The following is an 18,427-nucleotide window of genomic DNA, read 5'->3' as shown; positions in this document are numbered from 1 at the left end:
CTGCAGTTTCTCTAGTTCTATATAATATACGATATGGGAAATATTAATCTCCGTTTTGTATATCTTTACGTTATTTACCTCCAAATAATTATGTTGCAAAACAAATTAAATATCACCTGCTTCCCATTGTAACATCTAGAAGTTGTCTGAGCATCTTACTAATTAGACATTTACGTTACTCCGAGTCTGAATGTTTCCATATAAAATTCTGATTTCATTATAAAGGTCTTTTCATTTTGGGTAAAAATAGAGCTACAGGTTATCTTCAATATCTGAATTCTATAAAAGTTACAAATGTGGAAATTAAAATGTATAGTGTAACAAACATTAAATCAACAATGCATCAGTCCCGTGGCACCTCAGCATGCCCATGTCATGTGGCACCTCAGCATGCCCATGTCACGTGGCACCTCAGCATGCCCATGTCACGTGGCGCCTCGGCATGCCCATGTCACGTGGCGCCTCGGCATGCCCATGTCACGTGGCACCTCGTCATGGCCTTGTCACGTGGCAGCTCAGCATGCGCCAGTCACGTGGCACCTCAGCATGCCCATGTCATGTGGCGCCTCAGCATGCCCATGTCACGTGGCACCTCAGCATGCCCATGTCACGTGGCACCTCGTCATGGCCTTGTCACGTGGCACCTCAGCATGCCCATGTCACGTGGCGCCTCGACATGCAATACTGTGAGTCAGTACCAAGGAATCAGTCACTAATGAATAATAAGATCAGGAGAAGCACTGACATATTTGGAGTATTCACACATTCACTAATTATCAATTACCTTTTGTGCTTCAAAGGCCTCATTAAGGCGAATGTAATTAGTCACTGCCCTCATTGCTATGGGCAGCTTCCCTATTGCTTTCAGGTCAATGGGCTTCTTGTGCGCCGTCTTAATGAAAGCGTTCATCCACCAGTACGTCCCTTTAGAGAGGAGATTGACGAAGGGCTGCAGGAACCGGACCCCCAGATCTTGCAGATCCTCCGGGGGTTTCACTTCTTTGGGGCATTTGTAGAAAACGTATCTCTGAGAAACAGACGTCACAGTAACCAATCAGAAGCCCGACAGCAGAATAATAAAACACAAGAGGATAATGTCTATACAATGTATCAATAAAACTGTGTTCTATGATACAATCTGATCTGTGACTGGATATCTATAGGATGGTAGTAATATGTATAATAATTATCTGCGACTAGATGTCTGTATAATGGTAATATTATATATAATGCACAAGTATTAAAAGTATGTGTCTCAAATAATATCTGTATAATCGTTAAATTCTGATGCAATCCAAATATTCTTTAGAAAAACCTGTGTTTTATAAGGAATAACAAAACTTTTACTGTATTGTTTATATCAATAAGAAGTCACATCGAAGGGCCTATAATATCCTTATAATTTACAGATGGGAGCGCATTATCCCATATAACATAGGAAAGCTCCTGTGTGTGATACCTATCCGTTATAATTCTGTGTGCACACAAATCATCTATATTCCTTCTTGTTACATTTTATACATTTATTATGGATTTCATGGAAGAATCCTTGTAGAACACATTTATAATCATTTACAAAGCACAGCGCAGCCTCGTGTCAGGGACATCACTGCGTCAGCTCTGTGTATTCCCTGTGCAGCTATTATTAAACGGAAGTGAGTGTATAATGGGATATAACGGAACATACCGCACTGTCCGTATTGTGGCAGGTGATCGGCGTAGGGTGGATGGGCCAGTCTTACCACTTCTTTCTATGGCAGCGGTAGACTGTCTATTAGGAAGTTTAACCCTTATAAGACATAGGGGCCTATTTATCAATATGGGCCGATAACAATGAGGTCAGAGTTCTTTTACCGCTTCGCCAACCAGTCCTTCGGGCACGTGGGCATACGTGAAGAGAAACGACAATATACCACAATGTCACCATGTCTGGATGTCACACTCGTGTAAGAGTCTTGTGCTACACTTACACTTTTACACACAGGAATCTATATAGCGGCTTCCTCATTCTGTGACCTCACAACGTCACTATTTATATACAGAACTATTTTCCATCCGTCATTCCTGAGGAGGGTCCTGCTTAGTGTCAGCGGACATCACGGAGCAACGAGAGGGGGATGTTTATATCACAGCGCTCCAGTAACTGTTGGGTTAATGAGCCGATGCTGTGCGGAGCCGTCAGACAGGAGTCCGGATAATCCTATGACAGGGAATTGCGTAATGGAGCATTGGGCTCTATCCCGTGCTCCTGGTTATTTCCGCCCTTGTGCAGCACGATTCCCCATTTACACGCCCACAGAAGGGCTGAGACATTGATAGCGAAAGGAAGACGGTGGCGGTACTTCTACCGTCTCCGTCCTTGTTAAATACACAAGTTACATAGATAGGGAGGTGGAGCTATTGTCCTACAAAGTACATAGCGAGTCAGCGTGGTAACCGCCATCTTGGTCCACCTTTGTGTCACAAACATAAAACTATTGATTTTTATTAATCCATTTCCAATACAGCAACCGCCCATTCGTAGTCCAGGTGTAAGTGGATTCTGTCACCTATTTATCGGATCTGGGCTGTCAGTTCTGTTGTACATGCGCTGCCGAGTCGACTCACCCAAGCGCAGGAAGATGGAGACTGGCGAAGCGGAAAGTAACTCTGACCGTCCTGCGTATTCCTGGGGCAGCTGATCTGTCTAGTGATCGTGTTAACATAAATATGGCCCAAAAGTAATTTATCACTGAATAATAGTAAATAGCTCCCTGTCTTCATTTTCTTCCTAGACTGTTGTGTAGGTAACGCCACCTTTTGTCACCTGTAGAACAGTATTTATAATATGTCCCCTGAAAATGACATAATAAGACATGTGACATTACTTACGCGCACTCTGATGACATTAATCTCCACAGCCAATAACATGCCGTAGAAAATGGCCAATAATCCAGTGATGCAGAATCGCAGCTGCAGAAACCAGACGCCGTTGTCGCAAAACTTGACAAACTTGATAGTTTTGGTAACGAAAGCTAAAATCCAATAAACTAGCAGGGCTGTGAGAGAGGGAGGGAGAGAGAGGAGGGCGAGAGGGAGGGAGAGAGAGAGAGAGAGGGAGGGCGAGAGAGAGAGAGAGAGAGAGAGAGAGGGAGAGATGACGGAGAGAGGGGGAGAGAGGGCCAGAGAGAGAGAGAGAGGGGGAGAGAGAGGAGGGCGAGAGAGAGAGAGGGAGAGAGGGGGAGAGAGGGGAGGGCGAGAGAGAGAGAGGGGGAGAGAGAGAGGAAGGGACAGAGAGGGAGAGATGATGGAGAGAGAGAGAGAGAGAGAGGGGAGGGAGAGAGAGAGAGAGGGAGAGATGACGGAGAGAGGGGGAGAGAGGGGGAGAGAGGAGAGGGCGAGAGAGAGAGAGGGAGAGAGAGAGGAGGGCGAGAGGGAGAGAGAGAGAGAGGGAGAGAGGGGAGGGCGAGAGGGAGAGAGAGAGAGAGGGAGAGAGGGGAGGGCGAGAGGGAGAGAGAGAGAGAGAGGGAGAGAGGGGAGGGCGAGAGAGAGAGAGGGGGAGAGAGAGAGGAAGGGACAGAGAGGGAGAGATGATGGAGAGAGAGAGAGAGAGAGAGAGAGGGGAGGGAGAGAGAGAGAGAGAGAGGGAGAGATGACGGAGAGAGGGGGAGAGAGGGGGAGAGAGGAGAGGGCGAGAGAGAGAGAGAGAGGGAGAGAGAGGAGGGCGAGAGGGAGAGAGAGAGAGAGGGAGAGAGGGGAGGGCGAGAGGGAGAGAGAGAGAGGGAGAGAGGGGAGGGCGAGAGAGAGAGAGAGAGGGGGAGAGAGAGAGGAAGGGACAGAGAGGGAGAGATGATGGAGAGAGAGAGAGAGAGGGAGAGATGACGGAGAGAGGGGGAGAGAGGAGAGGGCGAGAGGGGGAGAGAGAGGAGAGGGCGAAATACAGATGATGGAGAGAGAGAGAGAGAGAGAGGGGGAGAGAGGGGGAGAGAGAGAGGGGGAGAGAGAGAGGGGGAGAGAGAGAGGGGGAGAGAGAGAGGGGGAGAGAGAGAGGGGGAGAGAGAGAGGGGGAGAGAGAGAGGGGGAGAGAGAGGGGGAGAGAGAGAGAGGGCGAGATACAGATGATGGAGAGAGAGAGAGAGGGCGAGAGAGAGAGAGAGGGCGAGAGAGAGAGGGCGAGAGAGAGAGGGCGAGAGAGAGAGGGCGAGAGAGAGAGGGCGAGAGAGAGGAGGGCGAGAGAGAGGAGGGCGAGAGAGAGAGGAGGGCGAGAGAGAGAGGGAGAGAGAGAGAGAGAGGGAGAGAGAGAGAGAGAGGGAGATATGACGGGGAGAGAGAGAGAGAGAGAGAGGGGGGGGGAGAGAGAGAGAGAGGAGGGCGAGAGAGAGGAGGGCGAGAGAGAGGAGGGCGAGAGAGAGGAGGGCGAGAGAGAGGAGGGGAGAGGGAGAGAGAGGAGGGCAAGAGATGACAGAGAGAGAGAGAGGGAGAGAGAGAGAGAGATGACGGGGAGAGAGAGAGATATGACGGGGAGAGAGAGAGAGAGAGAGAGAGAGAGAGAGAGGGGGGGGAGAGAGAAGAGGGCGAGAGGGAGAGAGGGCGAGAGGGAGAGAGGGCGAGAGGGAGAGAGGGCGAGAGGGAGAGGGCGAGAGGGAGAGGGAGAGAGGGCGAGAGGGAGAGGGAGAGAGGGCGAGAGGGAGAGAGGGCGAGAGGGAGAGATGACGGAGAGAGAGAGAGGGAGGGAGAGAGAGAGAGATATGACGGGGAGAGAGAGAGAGAGATATGACGGTGTGAGAGAGAGAGAGAGAGAGGGGGGAGGGCGAGAGAGATGGAGAGATGACGGAGAGAGAGAGAGAGAGATGGCAGAGTGAGAAATAAAGCGTTAAGAGAGGGGAAAAAGGAGTGGGACAGAGTGATGGGGGGAGCGCAACATATGGGAGACGAAGGGGAGAGACCGAGAGCGAGTAAGACACCCCAGAGATGGAGGGAGAGATACAGAGAGCAGTGAGAATGGGGGAGAGGGGGTATGACAAGGTGGGAGAGAGAGAGACACAATACATTCAGTTACACTGTGATGAACATGTTGAACATACAATATGAACAAGTGAATAACAATCCATTATCCTCAGTAAGACCCTGTGTGTAATAATCAGAGGTGACTTCTCATTGTCAGACTAGAACAAGTATGAAACTGATACATAGTAGCACAGAACATCCGGGACTCGTATTAGACATTTCCAGAACACACAGTCGGTTTATTTATATCCACCTTATAAATTGTAGAATACCAGAAGCAGAAGTAATATTAAACTAACTGACAGAAAACGACAGAATCCGCCTGTATATATCACTTACAATCCAATCTCTGGGCACCTTCCGCTCTGTGTATTATGAACATCGAGGGCATTTTACACATAAACACAAATTGATTGGTTCGGACGTATTATTCTCAGGAAGGAACCGGCTGAAATCATTCTGAAAGCAGCTTATAAAATGGTTTTATTGAAGGGCAGCAAAAATGCAGCGAGGTGGAAATTCTGATGACCTGGCGCTGATGGGAACTGGTAATTTATTAATTTAGCCATTAGGAACATAATTAGCCGATCGAAGCAGCAACTGACTTTCTAGAAATCCTGTGTCAGCTGCCCCTTAACGGAGCCATTTACAGACGTTTAACGCTGGGTAATGATGTGAGGATAAAACAGGTATCACTGTAACATACCATAAATGTAGCAGCGTCACAGATTGTACTAGTACCTCTATTACTAGGATCCTGGTAATGTCACGTACGCTGCAGGTCACAGAGCAGATGTCTGACAGCTCCACTCTCTGCACGTGTCAGGGTACCTGGTGCCCCAGGACCAGCTGCCCCCATCCCCCCCCCCCACACACACCATGATGTATGTATACACAGTATGTATAGGGGGTCACTGTACACAGCATAAATACACCACAAACTGGGAGAATCACTAACTTCATACATCAGAAAACAATAGAACAGAGGTCTTTGTCCCAAAGAGCTTACTATTCAATTAGCTGGCTGAAGACACAGAGCAAGTGGGTAGGTAAAGAACGTCAACATTTAAAAGTGCTGATCTCAATTTAATGGGCAATAAGTGTCGTCATCTTTGGGCATTGTAACAGTTCTAACAATGGCAAATATAGGACTAGAATTGCCATTTAAAGACAGATTGTGAAAGACTTTGATGCAGAGTTGAAGAAGTACCAGAGGTAAAGGGGAGAATGGTGGGAGAGAGGATACAGGGGTAAGGAGCAGTCAGAGAGAGGAGATACAGGGGTAAGGAGCAGTCAAAGAGAGGAGATACAGGGGTAAGGAGCAGTCAGAGAAAGGAGATACAGGGGTAAGGAGCAGTCAGAGAGAGGAGATACAGGGGTAAGGAGCAGTCAGAGAGAGGAGATACAGGGGTAAGGAGCAGTCAAAGAGAGGAGATACAGGGGTAAGGAGCAGTCAGAGAAAGGAGATACAGGGGTAAGGAGCAGTCAGAGAGAGGAGATACAGGGGTAAGGAGCAGTCAGAGAGAGGAGATACAGGGGCAAGGAGCAGTCAGAGAGAGGAGATACAGGGGTAAGTAGCAGTCAGAGAGAGGAGATACAGGGGTAAGGAGCAGTCAGAGAGAGGAGATACAGGGGCAAGGAGCAGTCAGAGAGAGGAGATACAGGGGCAAGGAGCAGTCAGAGAGAGGAGATACAGGGGCAAGGAGCAGTCAGAGAGAGGAGATACAGGGGTAAGGAGCAGTCAGAGAGAGGAGATACAGGGGTAAGGAGTAGTCAGAGAGAGGAGATACAGGGGCAAGGAGCAGTCAGAGAGAGGAGATACAGGGGTAAGGAGCAGTCAGAGAGAGGAGATACAGGGGTAAGGAGCAGTCAGAGAGAGGAGATACTGGGGTAAAGAGCAGTCAGAGAGAGGAGATACAGGGGCAAGGAGCAGTCAGAGAGAGGAGATACAGGGGTAAGGAGCAGTCAGAGAGAGGAGATACAGGGGTAAGTAGCAGTCAGAGAGAGGAGATACAGGGGTAAGGAGCAGTCAGAGAGAGGAGATACAGGGATAAGGAGCAGTCAGAGAGAGGAGATACAGGGGTAAGGAGCAGTCAGAGAGAGGAGATACAGGGGTAAGGAGCAGTCAGAGAGAGGATACAGGGGTAAGGAGCAGTCAGAGAGAGGAGATACAGGGGTAAGGAGCAGTTAGAGAGACAGTTTCCTGTGATCCCGCAGAGTTTGGTCACGTGTGGATACATTAGAGAGCAGATTTAAGCTGGCAGGTAATCCCAACCCTCAGACAACTTATTTTACTCCACTTTACGGAGACTTCGCTGTAATTTTAGCTGGAGCTCTGCAGAGGAAATTAGATTGTTGTCAAGTTATTAAAAATTCATTGAAAAATTTTCCATCTAAACCACAGCTGTGATTAAATGAGCGGAAATGTGTTAAGATTTAATTGGATTGTGTAAATAAATGCCCTTCTTATAGTTCAGCTCCAACCGAATCTCAGGGGCTTATTATCTAGGATGAAACTATTACAACTAGACAGACGGGTTTATTTTTGGAGTGCAATGTGGGTTTTTGACGCTCTTAAAATGTCTCTAAATTCCTTTAAACTATTATAAATTGAACCTTTGAAAATACCAGATACAGTCAGGGAAAATGCCCTTTTTATGCTACATTCATTCTTTTTTAGCTACTGAGTAAACTTAATTTAAATCCTCCAGTGGGGGCTCATCAGCGTACGAAGGGGGACAGTCTCTGACATTAAGATGTTTCTCCTATTCTCCAGTGTTACAAAAACATTAATCCAAATCCAACACAATGTACACATCCATACTACAACACCTAACAAATACACTACAAGGATGCACACAACCGAATAGACACAATGTATCACACATCTAGAAATACAGAGACACAAGTATTGTCACTGAGCCCCTGGTATGTGCGCAGAGCGGTGTATGGATTACTGATTGTCGTTAGCAGTGTGCGGGTCTCCCTGCAAATGCTGAATGAGAAATGAATGTGGAGGATTAGTAGAAGGTTTAATTAGTTCAAGGTTATGAGGGCAGAAAAACATTAGCGCCATTCAGGCTTATAGATTTCTCTAGTCTCTGAATTATTTATGTACTGCACAGTGTCTGAGAACCTGCCAGTCACGCTAATATAGGACAACGTCTGTCCCTAGTGTCCAGCATGGAATATTCCTCTAGGTATAAGAAACCGTTCTAATGGACCTGGGGATTCTGCATTATGTAGGGTTACAATATTGATGACATTAGGTTAATATATAGGGCAGCATAGTGGCTCAGTGGTTAGCACTTCTGCCTCATAGCACATGAGTTCGATTCCCGACCATGGCCTTATCTGTGTGGAGTTTGTATGTTCTTCCCGTGTTTGCGTGGGTTTCCTCCGGGTGCTCCGGTTTCCTCCCACACTCCAAAAACATTCTGGTAGGTTAATTGGCTGCTATCAAATTGACCCTAGTCTCTCTCTCTCTCTGTGTGTATGTGTGTGTGTGTGTGTCTGTGTATATTAGGGAATTTAGACTGTAAGCTCCAATGGGGCAGGGACTGATGTGAGTGAGTTCTCTGTACAGCGCTGCGGAATTAGTGGCGCTATATAAATAGAGGATGATGAAGTCTCATCACCAAGTGAAGTGCAGGTCGGTTCAGACAATTAGTAGACGCATTTTCCACTAGTTCTGTCACTCGTTCAGTGCACCCAGTAAACCCTGGCTCCACATGAGACTGTCTAGATCAGCCTAGTGGCCCTGGTTGTATTATAGTTGGGTGCAACAACTTTCAGGTCTTCCATATAGAGACGAACATTTATCTCATGTAGCTGTAACATTTACATCTCTACAGAACACGAGAGATTTATAAAGGTGCGTCAGGGAGCGACGTTGTTGAAGGAAATAGGAACACATTGTACAACATCATGATGTAACTAACCCAAATAACACACAGGGCCTCATACATAGCTGGCCACAAAATTGCGGCTGTTATGTAGATGCAATCAATTGCCCATATATTATGTTTCTGCAGCTGCATTTTGAGTAGTATATGCCTGGGTTAAGATGCCTGGAAATTGAATTCTAGCATTCAATGCAAATATGGGGACGTCCTAATGATGTAAACCTGCACCGTTATGTCACTGAAATCTTCAAGATCGACTGGATTTCTAAGGACACGCTCTTACTATTGAATTTAAACATGAATGTCCAACATGTGTGCGACTCAATTCCAGCATATATGTGCTATGTGAGATATTATACGCAAATTGTGTATTTAAGTGGCACAAATGGAGAGTTGATAATATGTCTGCCTTCTAATAAATATTATGTAGTTATTTATGTCTGAGGTTTCATTTAGTAACGTTTGATGATTGTGGTGCTTTGTGGCAGTGTTGTGCTGTGTTTTATGTCTGTTTGTGTGTATATTACTATTATAAACACAGAAATGTCTCTTTGCCCATTTAAAATGTCGGGGAAACGATACTAAAGTGTGTTGTGAAATAGAAAAAAATTTCACCTGCTACCAGGGGCTTAATGTCTCTAGAATTCAGCTTTTTGCAAAAGAGGAGAGGAGATGGCCCCTGTGGCTGCTCTCTGGATAATAATGCAATGACTGAACTCACAAATGTACAAAGGAAACCGCTACGAGCTATGAATCTCAATCTGTCTTATTAATGGACATTGGTTCTGTGCTGCTTCAGGCTGGTCACATGACCCATTCACCTGGTCACATGGCCCATCCAACTAGATTCCCATTCTCTCCGTGCAGTTATATAATAGAAAGAAGGAATAACATAGAACGTGCGCCCAACCAAAAAACTGACATTTTCTGCCAGCATCACTCTTAAAATACTTGTTACAGAGCGACGGACTCCATTTTGTGGGATGAAGCAAAATTTAAGAGAATGCAGCCTGCAATATCCCCAATAACTGGTAACGTTACTGAGGTACAAACACTAACTTCAAAGGAGAAGTAAAATGATTAGGAGCCGTGCACAGTGTTGAAGGTTAAGGAGGTCACATAGACAGGTGTGTAGTACAACAGGGCCTCATTCACAAACCTCTGTCCTCACACAGCCTAATATAAGCCCCCCCCCCCCCCCTGAGCCCAGGAAGGTGTCACCGGGTATCACCAAGTGATGAGAGTACTTACTTCTGTCCCTGTATGTTACTTATGTAACAATTAGCGATAGTATACCCAGTTTATTAGGGGGAGGGTCACATGCCCCCTCCCCATATCCTAACCTTGTCCCTGTTATCTAGGTAATGTACCGGGGGGAGCTGAGGGTCTGCAGACAGACCACCCAACGGAAAGCGCTCTTCCCCTGAAGTATCAGCTGCATTTACCATTGTGGTCACTATAAAAGCAGGAAAATGAATGTAATCTGGAGGTTCCCTCTATTTCCTAAGACACTGCCAGGTATGAATATATATGTAGTATCTCTAGCTTGGGTAACCTATGGCCCTTCAGCTGTTGTTGAACTACAAGTCCAAGCATACCTCTGATCCCCACCATGTAGAGAGGCACAGAGTTACCTGTACCCTAATCTCTTTTGTTCCCTTGTTGTATATTTACATCTTATGTGAAAAATGTGATATGTTGCCAGACGCTGATACTTCCGGGAGGCGCCAATTCCCAAGAAATAACTATTATATACAGAAATATTCAACAGAATCATTCGTAGCAACCAATAAACTTTACACGCGGCTGCACGGGCACCCTATGGGGTGCGCACCGAAATCCATGATGTCGCGGTACCATAATGACACTTTACATGTGCAGCTGCACGCAATCGCGCCCGCAAATCCTAACTGAATATGCCCCTGGGTGCATCTTACCTCTGCTACTGTTATTACGGTAAATGTAACCCGGCTTTCTACTCGCAGCTCAGGGAGCAAAAAGCCGGCGTTGAAATTACCGTAATAATGGTAGTAAAAGGGCGCAGGCCAATTGAATTCCCCCATATGTTTCATTTCAGCCATATCACCCTTTATAGTGGACAAACAATACAGATAGATATTCAAAACAGTGTTTGGGTCAGAGCTGTATGTGAGTATACTGGGGAAGGGGCTGTATTGAGGTCAGAGCTGTATGTGAGTATACTGGGGAAGGGGCTGTATTGAGGTTAGCGCTGTATGTGAGTATACTGGGGAAGGGGCTGTATTGGGGTCAGCACTGTATGCGAGTATACTGGGGAAGGGGCTGTATTGAGGTCAGAGCTGTATGCGAGCATACTGGGGAAGGGACTGTATTGAGGTCAGAGCTGTATGTGAGTATACTGGGGAAGGGGTTGTACTGGGATCAGCACTGTATGTGAGTATACTGGGGAAGGGGCTGTATTGAGGTTAGCGCTGTATGTGAGTATACTGGGGAAGGGGCTGTATTGGGGTCAGCACTGTATGCGAGTATACTGGGGAAGGGGCTGTATTGAGGTCAGAGCTGTATGCGAGCATACTGGGGAAGGGGCTGTATTGAGGTCAGAGCTGTATGTGAGTATACTGGGGAAGGGGCTGTATTGAGGTCATAGCTGTATGCGAGCATACTGGGGAAGGGGCTGTATTGGGGTTAGCTCTGTATGCGAGTATACTGGGGAAGGGGCTGTATTGAGGTCAGAGCTGTATGCGAGCATACTGGGGAAGGGACTGTATTGAGGTCAGAGCTGTATGTGAGTATACTGGGGAAGGGGCTGTACTGGGATCAGCACTGTATGCTAACATACTGGGGACGGGACTGTATTGAGGTCAGAGCTGTATGCGAGTATACTGGGGAAGGGGCTGTATTGAGGTCAGAGCTGTATGCGAGCATACTGGGGAAGGGGCTGTATTGAGGTCAGAGCTGTATGTGAGTATACTGGGGAAGGGGCTGTATTGAGGTCAGAGCTGTATGCGAGCATACTGGGGAAGGGACTGTATTGAGGTCAGAGCTGTATGTGAGTATACTGGGGAAGGGGTTGTACTGGGATCAGCACTGTATGCGAGTATACTGGGGAAGGGGCTGTATTGAGGTTAGCGCTGTATGTGAGTATACTGGGGAAGGGGCTGTACTGGGATCAGCACTGTATGTGAGTATACTGGGGAAGGGGCTGTATTGAGGTCAGAGCTGTATGCGAGCATACTGGGGAAGGGGCTGTATTGAGGTCAGAGCTGTATGCGAGCATACTGGGGAAGGGGCTGTACTGGGATCAGCACTGTATGTGAGTATACTGGGGAAGGGGCTGTATTGAGGTCAGAGCTGTATGTGAGTATACTGGGGAAGGGGCTGTACTGGGATCAGCACTGTATGTGAGTATACTGGGGAAGGGGCTGTATTGAGGTCAGAGCTGTATGTGAGTATACTGGGGAAGGGGCTGTATTGAGGTCAGAGCTGTATGCGAGCATACTGGGGAAGGGACTGTATTGAGGTCAGAGCTGTATGTGAGTATACTGGGGAAGGGGCTGTATTGGGGTCAGCACTGTATGCGAGTATACTGGGGAAGGGGCTGTATTGAGGTCAGAGCTGTATGCGAGTATACTGGGGAAGGGGCTGTATTGAGGTCAGAGCTGTATGCGAGCATACTGGGGAAGGGACTGTATTGAGGTCAGAGCTGTATGCGAGCATACTGGGGAAGGGGCTGTACTGGGATCAGCACTGTATGCTAACATACTGGGGACGGGGCTGTATTGAGGTCAGAGCTGTATGTGAGTATACTGGGGAAGGGGCTGTATTGGGGTCAGCACTGTATGCGAGTATACTGGGGAAGGGGCTGTATTGAGGTCAGAGCTGTATGCGAGTATACTGGGGAAGGGGCTGTATTGAGGTCAGAGCTGTATGCTAACATACTGGGGACGGGGCTGTATTGAGGTCAGAGCTGTATGTGAGTATACTGGGGAAGGGGCTGTATTGGGGTCAGCACTGTATGCGAGTATACTGGGGAAGGGGCTGTATTGAGGTCAGAGCTGTATGCGAGTATACTGGGGAAGGGGCTGTATTGAGGTCAGAGCTGTATGCGAGTATACTGGGGAAGGGGCTGTACTGGGATCAGCACTGTATGCTAACATACTGGGGACGGGGCTGTATTGAGGTCAGAGCTGTATGTGAGTATACTGGGGAAGGGACTGTATTGAGGTTAGCGCTGTATGTGAGTATACTGGGGAAGGGGCTGTATTGGGGTCAGCACTGTATGCGAGTATACTGGGGAAGGGGCTGTATTGAGGTCAGAGCTGTATGTGAGTATACTGGGGAAGGGGCTGTACTGGGATCAGCACTGTATGCGAGTATACTGGGGAAGGGGCTGTATTGAGGTCAGAGCTGTATGTGAGTATACTGGGGAAGGGGCTGTATTGAGGTCAGAGCTGTATGCTAACATACTGGGGACGGGGCTGTATTGAGGTCAGAGCTGTATGTGAGTATACTGGGGAAGGGGCTGTACTGGGATCAGCCCTGTATGTGAGTATACTGGGGAAGGGGCTGTATTGAGGTCAGAGCTGTATGCTAACATACTGGGGACGGGGCTGTATTGAGGTCAGAGCTGTATGCGAGTATACTGGGGAAGGGGCTGTATTGAGGTCAGAGCTGTATGCGAGTATACTGGGGAAGGGGCTGTATTGAGGTCAGAGCTGTATGCGAGTATACTGGGGAAGGGGCTGTATTGAGGTCAGAGCTGTATGCGAGTATACTGGGGAAGGGGCTGTATTGAGGTCAGAGCTGTATGTGAGTATACTGGGGAAGGGGCTGTATTGAGGTCAGAGCTGTATGCTAACATACTGGGGACGGGACTGTATTGAGGTCAGAGCTGTATGTGAGTATACTGGGGAAGGGGCTGTATTGAGGTCAGAGCTGTATGTGAGTATACTGGGGAAGGGGCTGTATTGAGGTCAGAGCTGTATGCGAGCATACTGGGGAAGGGGCTGTATTGGGGTTAGCGCTGTATGCGAGTATACTGGGGAAGGGGCTGTATTGGGGTTAGCGCTGTATGCGAGTATACTGGGGAAGGGGCTGTATTGAGGTCAGAGCTGTATGCGAGCATACTGGGGAAGGGACTGTATTGAGGTCAGAGCTGTATGCGAGTATACTGGGGAAGGGGCTGTACTGGGATCAGCACTGTATGCTAACATACTGGGGACGGGACTGTATTGAGGTTAGCGCTGTATGTGAGTATACTGGGGAAGGGGTTGTACTGGGATCAGCACTGTATGCGAGTATACTGGGGAAGGGACTGTATTGAGGTTAGCGCTGTATGCGAGCATACTGGGGAAGGGACTGTATTGAGGTTAGCGCTGTATGCGAGCATACTGGGGAAGGGGTTGTACTGGGATCAGCACTGTATGCTAACATACTGGGGACGGGACTGTATTGAGGTTAGCGCTGTATGCTGCCTCAGATACAGAAACATTGAGAACAATTCAGAGAATTCAGCAATTAGAGCGATTTAACTCACAATATTTTTGTTTGTCTTTTGTCTGATTCCCGCCAGCTGCAATGTTTGTAAACTTAGGAAGTCTCAATGTTTGTATGAAACTGTTTATTAATGTTCTGATGTGTTTATTGTTCAGAGTTAGAGATTTATAAATACACAAAGCTGGGACAATGTAACTGGACGTTTCCCGGATCATTGCCAAATGTGTTTTAGGGTAATGTGGGCCCTTCGTGGTGCTGCTCCTGGGGGTCTTTGTACATCAAAGGGAGATAACAAGCCCCTCAGATAACTTGTGCGTACCTTCCTACAACTTCAACTAAACACATTGCTGTATCGGTCTGATTTCCTTCTGTGCTTTTCAGCTATATCCTTATATCATTAAGCTGCGGTGTTTACATCATCCCGGGTATGACGGCTGTAATATGCTTAGTGTATGTAACAGGGAGCAGTTTGTGATGTCCTCCAGGACAGTGGAAGGCAAACTATTTACCTGATGATATCATGACATGGATGCAGAGCACAGAACAATGAAGACATATCCCCAGTTATAGCTGCAGAAGGGAATGTACAAGTAATTAGCGTTATAGTAATTAAACACAAGTCACAACGGGTCAAACTGCGATAAGAGAAGACACGAGATGACGCACAACCTACGCGTCGCCCAGATTTGCCACAGAAGTGACTGCGGACCTTTGTAATACCTTTTTCCTGGTACCGGTGCGATTTACTACATATTATCATCCACATTAGTGGTGTATAAAACAAATTGAGAAGGACGCCGATCTCAGCCCGGTACTCACCAATCAGCAGCTTTGGGAAGTTGGAGGTCTCGATGTTATGGTAGTAGATGATAGATGTGATCCCGGCCAGGAACGCCATTACCGCCGGCATGTACAGGTGCAAGTGGCGGGACGCGGAGAATCTGAAAAATAAACCAAATTAAAGTGTAGGAGATGAAGGAATCCGGATACCTCAGAACACAGCGAGATCCCACCCACAGCGCCATTTCCGATCTCTGCCCAAATATCTCACAACAGCTGCCAGGGGGGGTCCATACAAGTCACTGTGATTCCCAGGATGTCTGACGTGTGGGTTATTTATCAAAGGACCCCAACAAGTAAAATAAAACCGGAAATAATATCCGTCTTATATAATAAAGCAAAATCAGACCTTATAGAATTAGATATTTGGAAGATTTATTTCTTACACACATAAAATGACTGTCACTGTACGTTGGATTAAATGACCTTTCACCCAGATGTGATTGGTGGAAAAGGCGGTCGGACGATGCCCACAATCTGCCACCACGTGTGTCTGCATACAGTGATGCGGACAATGTGCGGATAATTCTGTATATCAGTCTATAGGTAGGTACAGGACATATAGTGCACCCCGTATGGGGGATCACACCAGTCGCAGGGTCTGTGTTGTCATATGGGGAATATAAGTTGCAGCCGGATCCTCTACACAGACATGGGAAACGAGAACACCTTGTTTCAGTGTATTTCTACCGGTGTCGCAGTATATTATTGTAAATGCAGGAAATGTACGAAGCTATTTCTCCTGTTTGATGGCTGTAACTGTGTTACATATGGGGGTCTCGGTACTGATACTATCCAGCGTGGGGGGTGAAGGTATTCTGTAGGATTGCACAGAGCCCACTAATCCTATGAATACTGGATGTGACCTAGAGATAACATGACACACGCTACTGTTATACCAATTATCACCTCCTGGACATCACACTAGAATAAACGTGTCCCAGACACGGAACCTCAGACGTTGGAGAAATGCCCCATGTGATCTGCAGGATGGGGTGTGAGCAGGGGGTACAGTGTACCCCAGAAACCTGCCCTCTACAACGCATCCTAAACTGCGCCACAAAGAGAGATACTGAACCTTCACAGCCTCCTCGCCCTTGTTATTAGGACCGCCCTATGTGGGGCATGTAAGAGAAGGACTATGTAACCGCACAGATGTGCTTGTTTAGCCTGGTCCTTTACTAGCGCCCAAGAAATGGGGATGTAATAATACATAGTAATGACCCAATGATTGCAGGTAGCTGCTGTGCGATGTGATAACGGACAGATCGCGGGGTGAAGACGTTTGTGTCACCGCCAGTTGGCAGTGTCCATAGAACCGTCTGACACGATGGGCGTCTCACGTGCGGACAGGGATCGGAATGTCCGGATGATAAGCTGCAGCCGGTATAAATAGCCCCAGCTATCTGCGGATGACTCACCCGTCGGACACGATGCCCTCTGCGATCTCGCACACCAGGACGAAGAGGAGGATGAAGGTCAGGATCCAGCGAAGGTTATGTCCTGGGAAGTGCAACCACGTGCTGTGATGAATGTGGACCTTGGAGCTCTGGCTACCCCATCCTGTAATAGAGAGAGGGTCAGAACGGGGCGTTATTATCCGTATACAGAGGAGAGCCTGCTTTATATCAGAGGACCATAATCTCACTAATGATCTGGGCCCCAGAGTCATTATAGGCACATTAATATTTTATTCCATGCTATATAATATTACTGCAGAGATAAATCATTAATCAGTGTTATCTTGGCACAACTGACTCTAACGTACCCCTGAGGTTTCTGAGTAAAACAATTTGTATGTAAATCCTGTCCCCATCATCTTACCCGGAGCCCATCACTAACTCCACAACTCAGCAGCAGGAGACACACTCAGCAGGATATCTGGAAGCAGGTACGGTGCCCCGGGGCCCATGGTGATAATGCATGGGGAACTAGTTTCACCTCCATCTGGAAGTGAAATGAGGATAGATACCTCCTGTCACTGTAGCTCAGGGGAGATTGGTCACTAATTAGCATCTGTGCTTCTGAGAGGAGATCCAGAAAACATGGCCTGACAACAGGCCGGAGCAGGGATCAGTGTTTCTCAACCCCAGTCCTCAGGACCCCTAACAGTGCATGTTTGCCAGGTGACAAGGGAAATAATTAGCACCACCTGTGGATCTGTTACAATGTGTCAGTCAGTGATGAGTACACCTGTGCTAAAGCAAGGAGATCTGAAAAACATGCACTGTTTGGGGTCCTGAGGACCAGATTTAGGAAACACTGATCTGTTTCATCAGTGTGTGAGGTGACTGAGCTGTGATGGATATTTGGCAGCGGTCACCTACACACGGACATTTTCCACGTACAACCACCATGAACCAGCGACCTCACCAATCCCTAATCATGTCCTTAGTCCCTGTCATCCAGACCAGGCCTCCCGCGGCCACTCAGAGAGACCTTGGTACATACTTTTGTTTTCTAATTTTTTCATCCAGTAGAATGAAATTATTAATAATTAGATAACCTCTCAGCTTGGCCGACATTATTTCATTATATCATTTCCTTACATGACCTAATTATATATGATCAGGAACTCGTTTCTGAGCTCTTATTAATACACTGTAATATCAAACATTGTACATGATAGGCCTGAATTTCTAAATAAAGCATTTCCATGGTAACCAGCGAGGAGTCTGCGCCCCCACCTTAATTATAAGAGTCCTCCGTAATGTGGGAGTTATTACACTTTGCTGATTTCTTGTGCTTTTACTTAACCCCAGAAATGTTCATGGGGACGCTCCATCCGCCCCTAGAGGCATTATCACAGCTGGTAACCGGCCCCTGGGACAACTGATTGCTGTGACGTTACCCACATGTTACTACTGAGCTGACTTTGTGCTCTGTGAAAGACTTTTATACAACAATATATCCGATCCTGTGTGTAGTAAACAATCTACCAGATATAATGTACTAGCTGATAATACAGTCCCCGTACTCACGCATTCTGTGATAATCTACCCAATATAGCAGCTCCACATGTACTCCACATGTACTAGCTGATAATACAGTCCCTGTACCGAACCTCCAGACTGCCCCTATTTGTGGGCTCTGTCCCACTTGGGAATGCTGGAAGGTGAATGCACCGGTCACTGATCCTCCAGTGCTGGGAGGTATGTTATACACAAACTATGTGATATGATACATACAATATACAGGTGTGTGACATGTATAACAAAGTA

The 18,427-nt window shown here is 47.3% G+C and overlaps 1 protein-coding gene across 8 annotated transcripts in view; it reads right to left on the bottom strand.

The window, feature by feature from the left end:
* Positions 1 to 18,427, bottom strand: part of ABCC8 (ATP binding cassette subfamily C member 8) — a 76,769-nt gene that overhangs the window by 52,660 nt on the left and 5,682 nt on the right. For all 8 annotated transcript variants that reach the window (XM_075187564.1, XM_075187565.1, XM_075187558.1 and 5 more), the window contains exons 2-5: positions 16,628 to 16,769; positions 15,186 to 15,307; positions 2,872 to 3,038; positions 785 to 1,027 (exon numbers count right to left, since the gene is read on the bottom strand). In XM_075187564.1, coding sequence (XP_075043665.1) covers positions 785 to 1,027; positions 2,872 to 3,038; positions 15,186 to 15,307; positions 16,628 to 16,769 — 674 coding nt within the window. The remainder of the gene's footprint in view (positions 1 to 784; positions 1,028 to 2,871; positions 3,039 to 15,185; positions 15,308 to 16,627; positions 16,770 to 18,427) is intronic.

The sequence above is a fragment of the Mixophyes fleayi genome, chromosome 10 (assembly GCF_038048845.1).
Source record: "Mixophyes fleayi isolate aMixFle1 chromosome 10, aMixFle1.hap1, whole genome shotgun sequence".
In the NCBI taxonomy this organism is placed as follows: Eukaryota; Metazoa; Chordata; class Amphibia; order Anura; family Limnodynastidae; genus Mixophyes; species Mixophyes fleayi.
The sequence above is the reverse complement of the archived record's forward strand: the minus strand, read 5'-3'. Positions and strand labels throughout refer to the sequence as shown.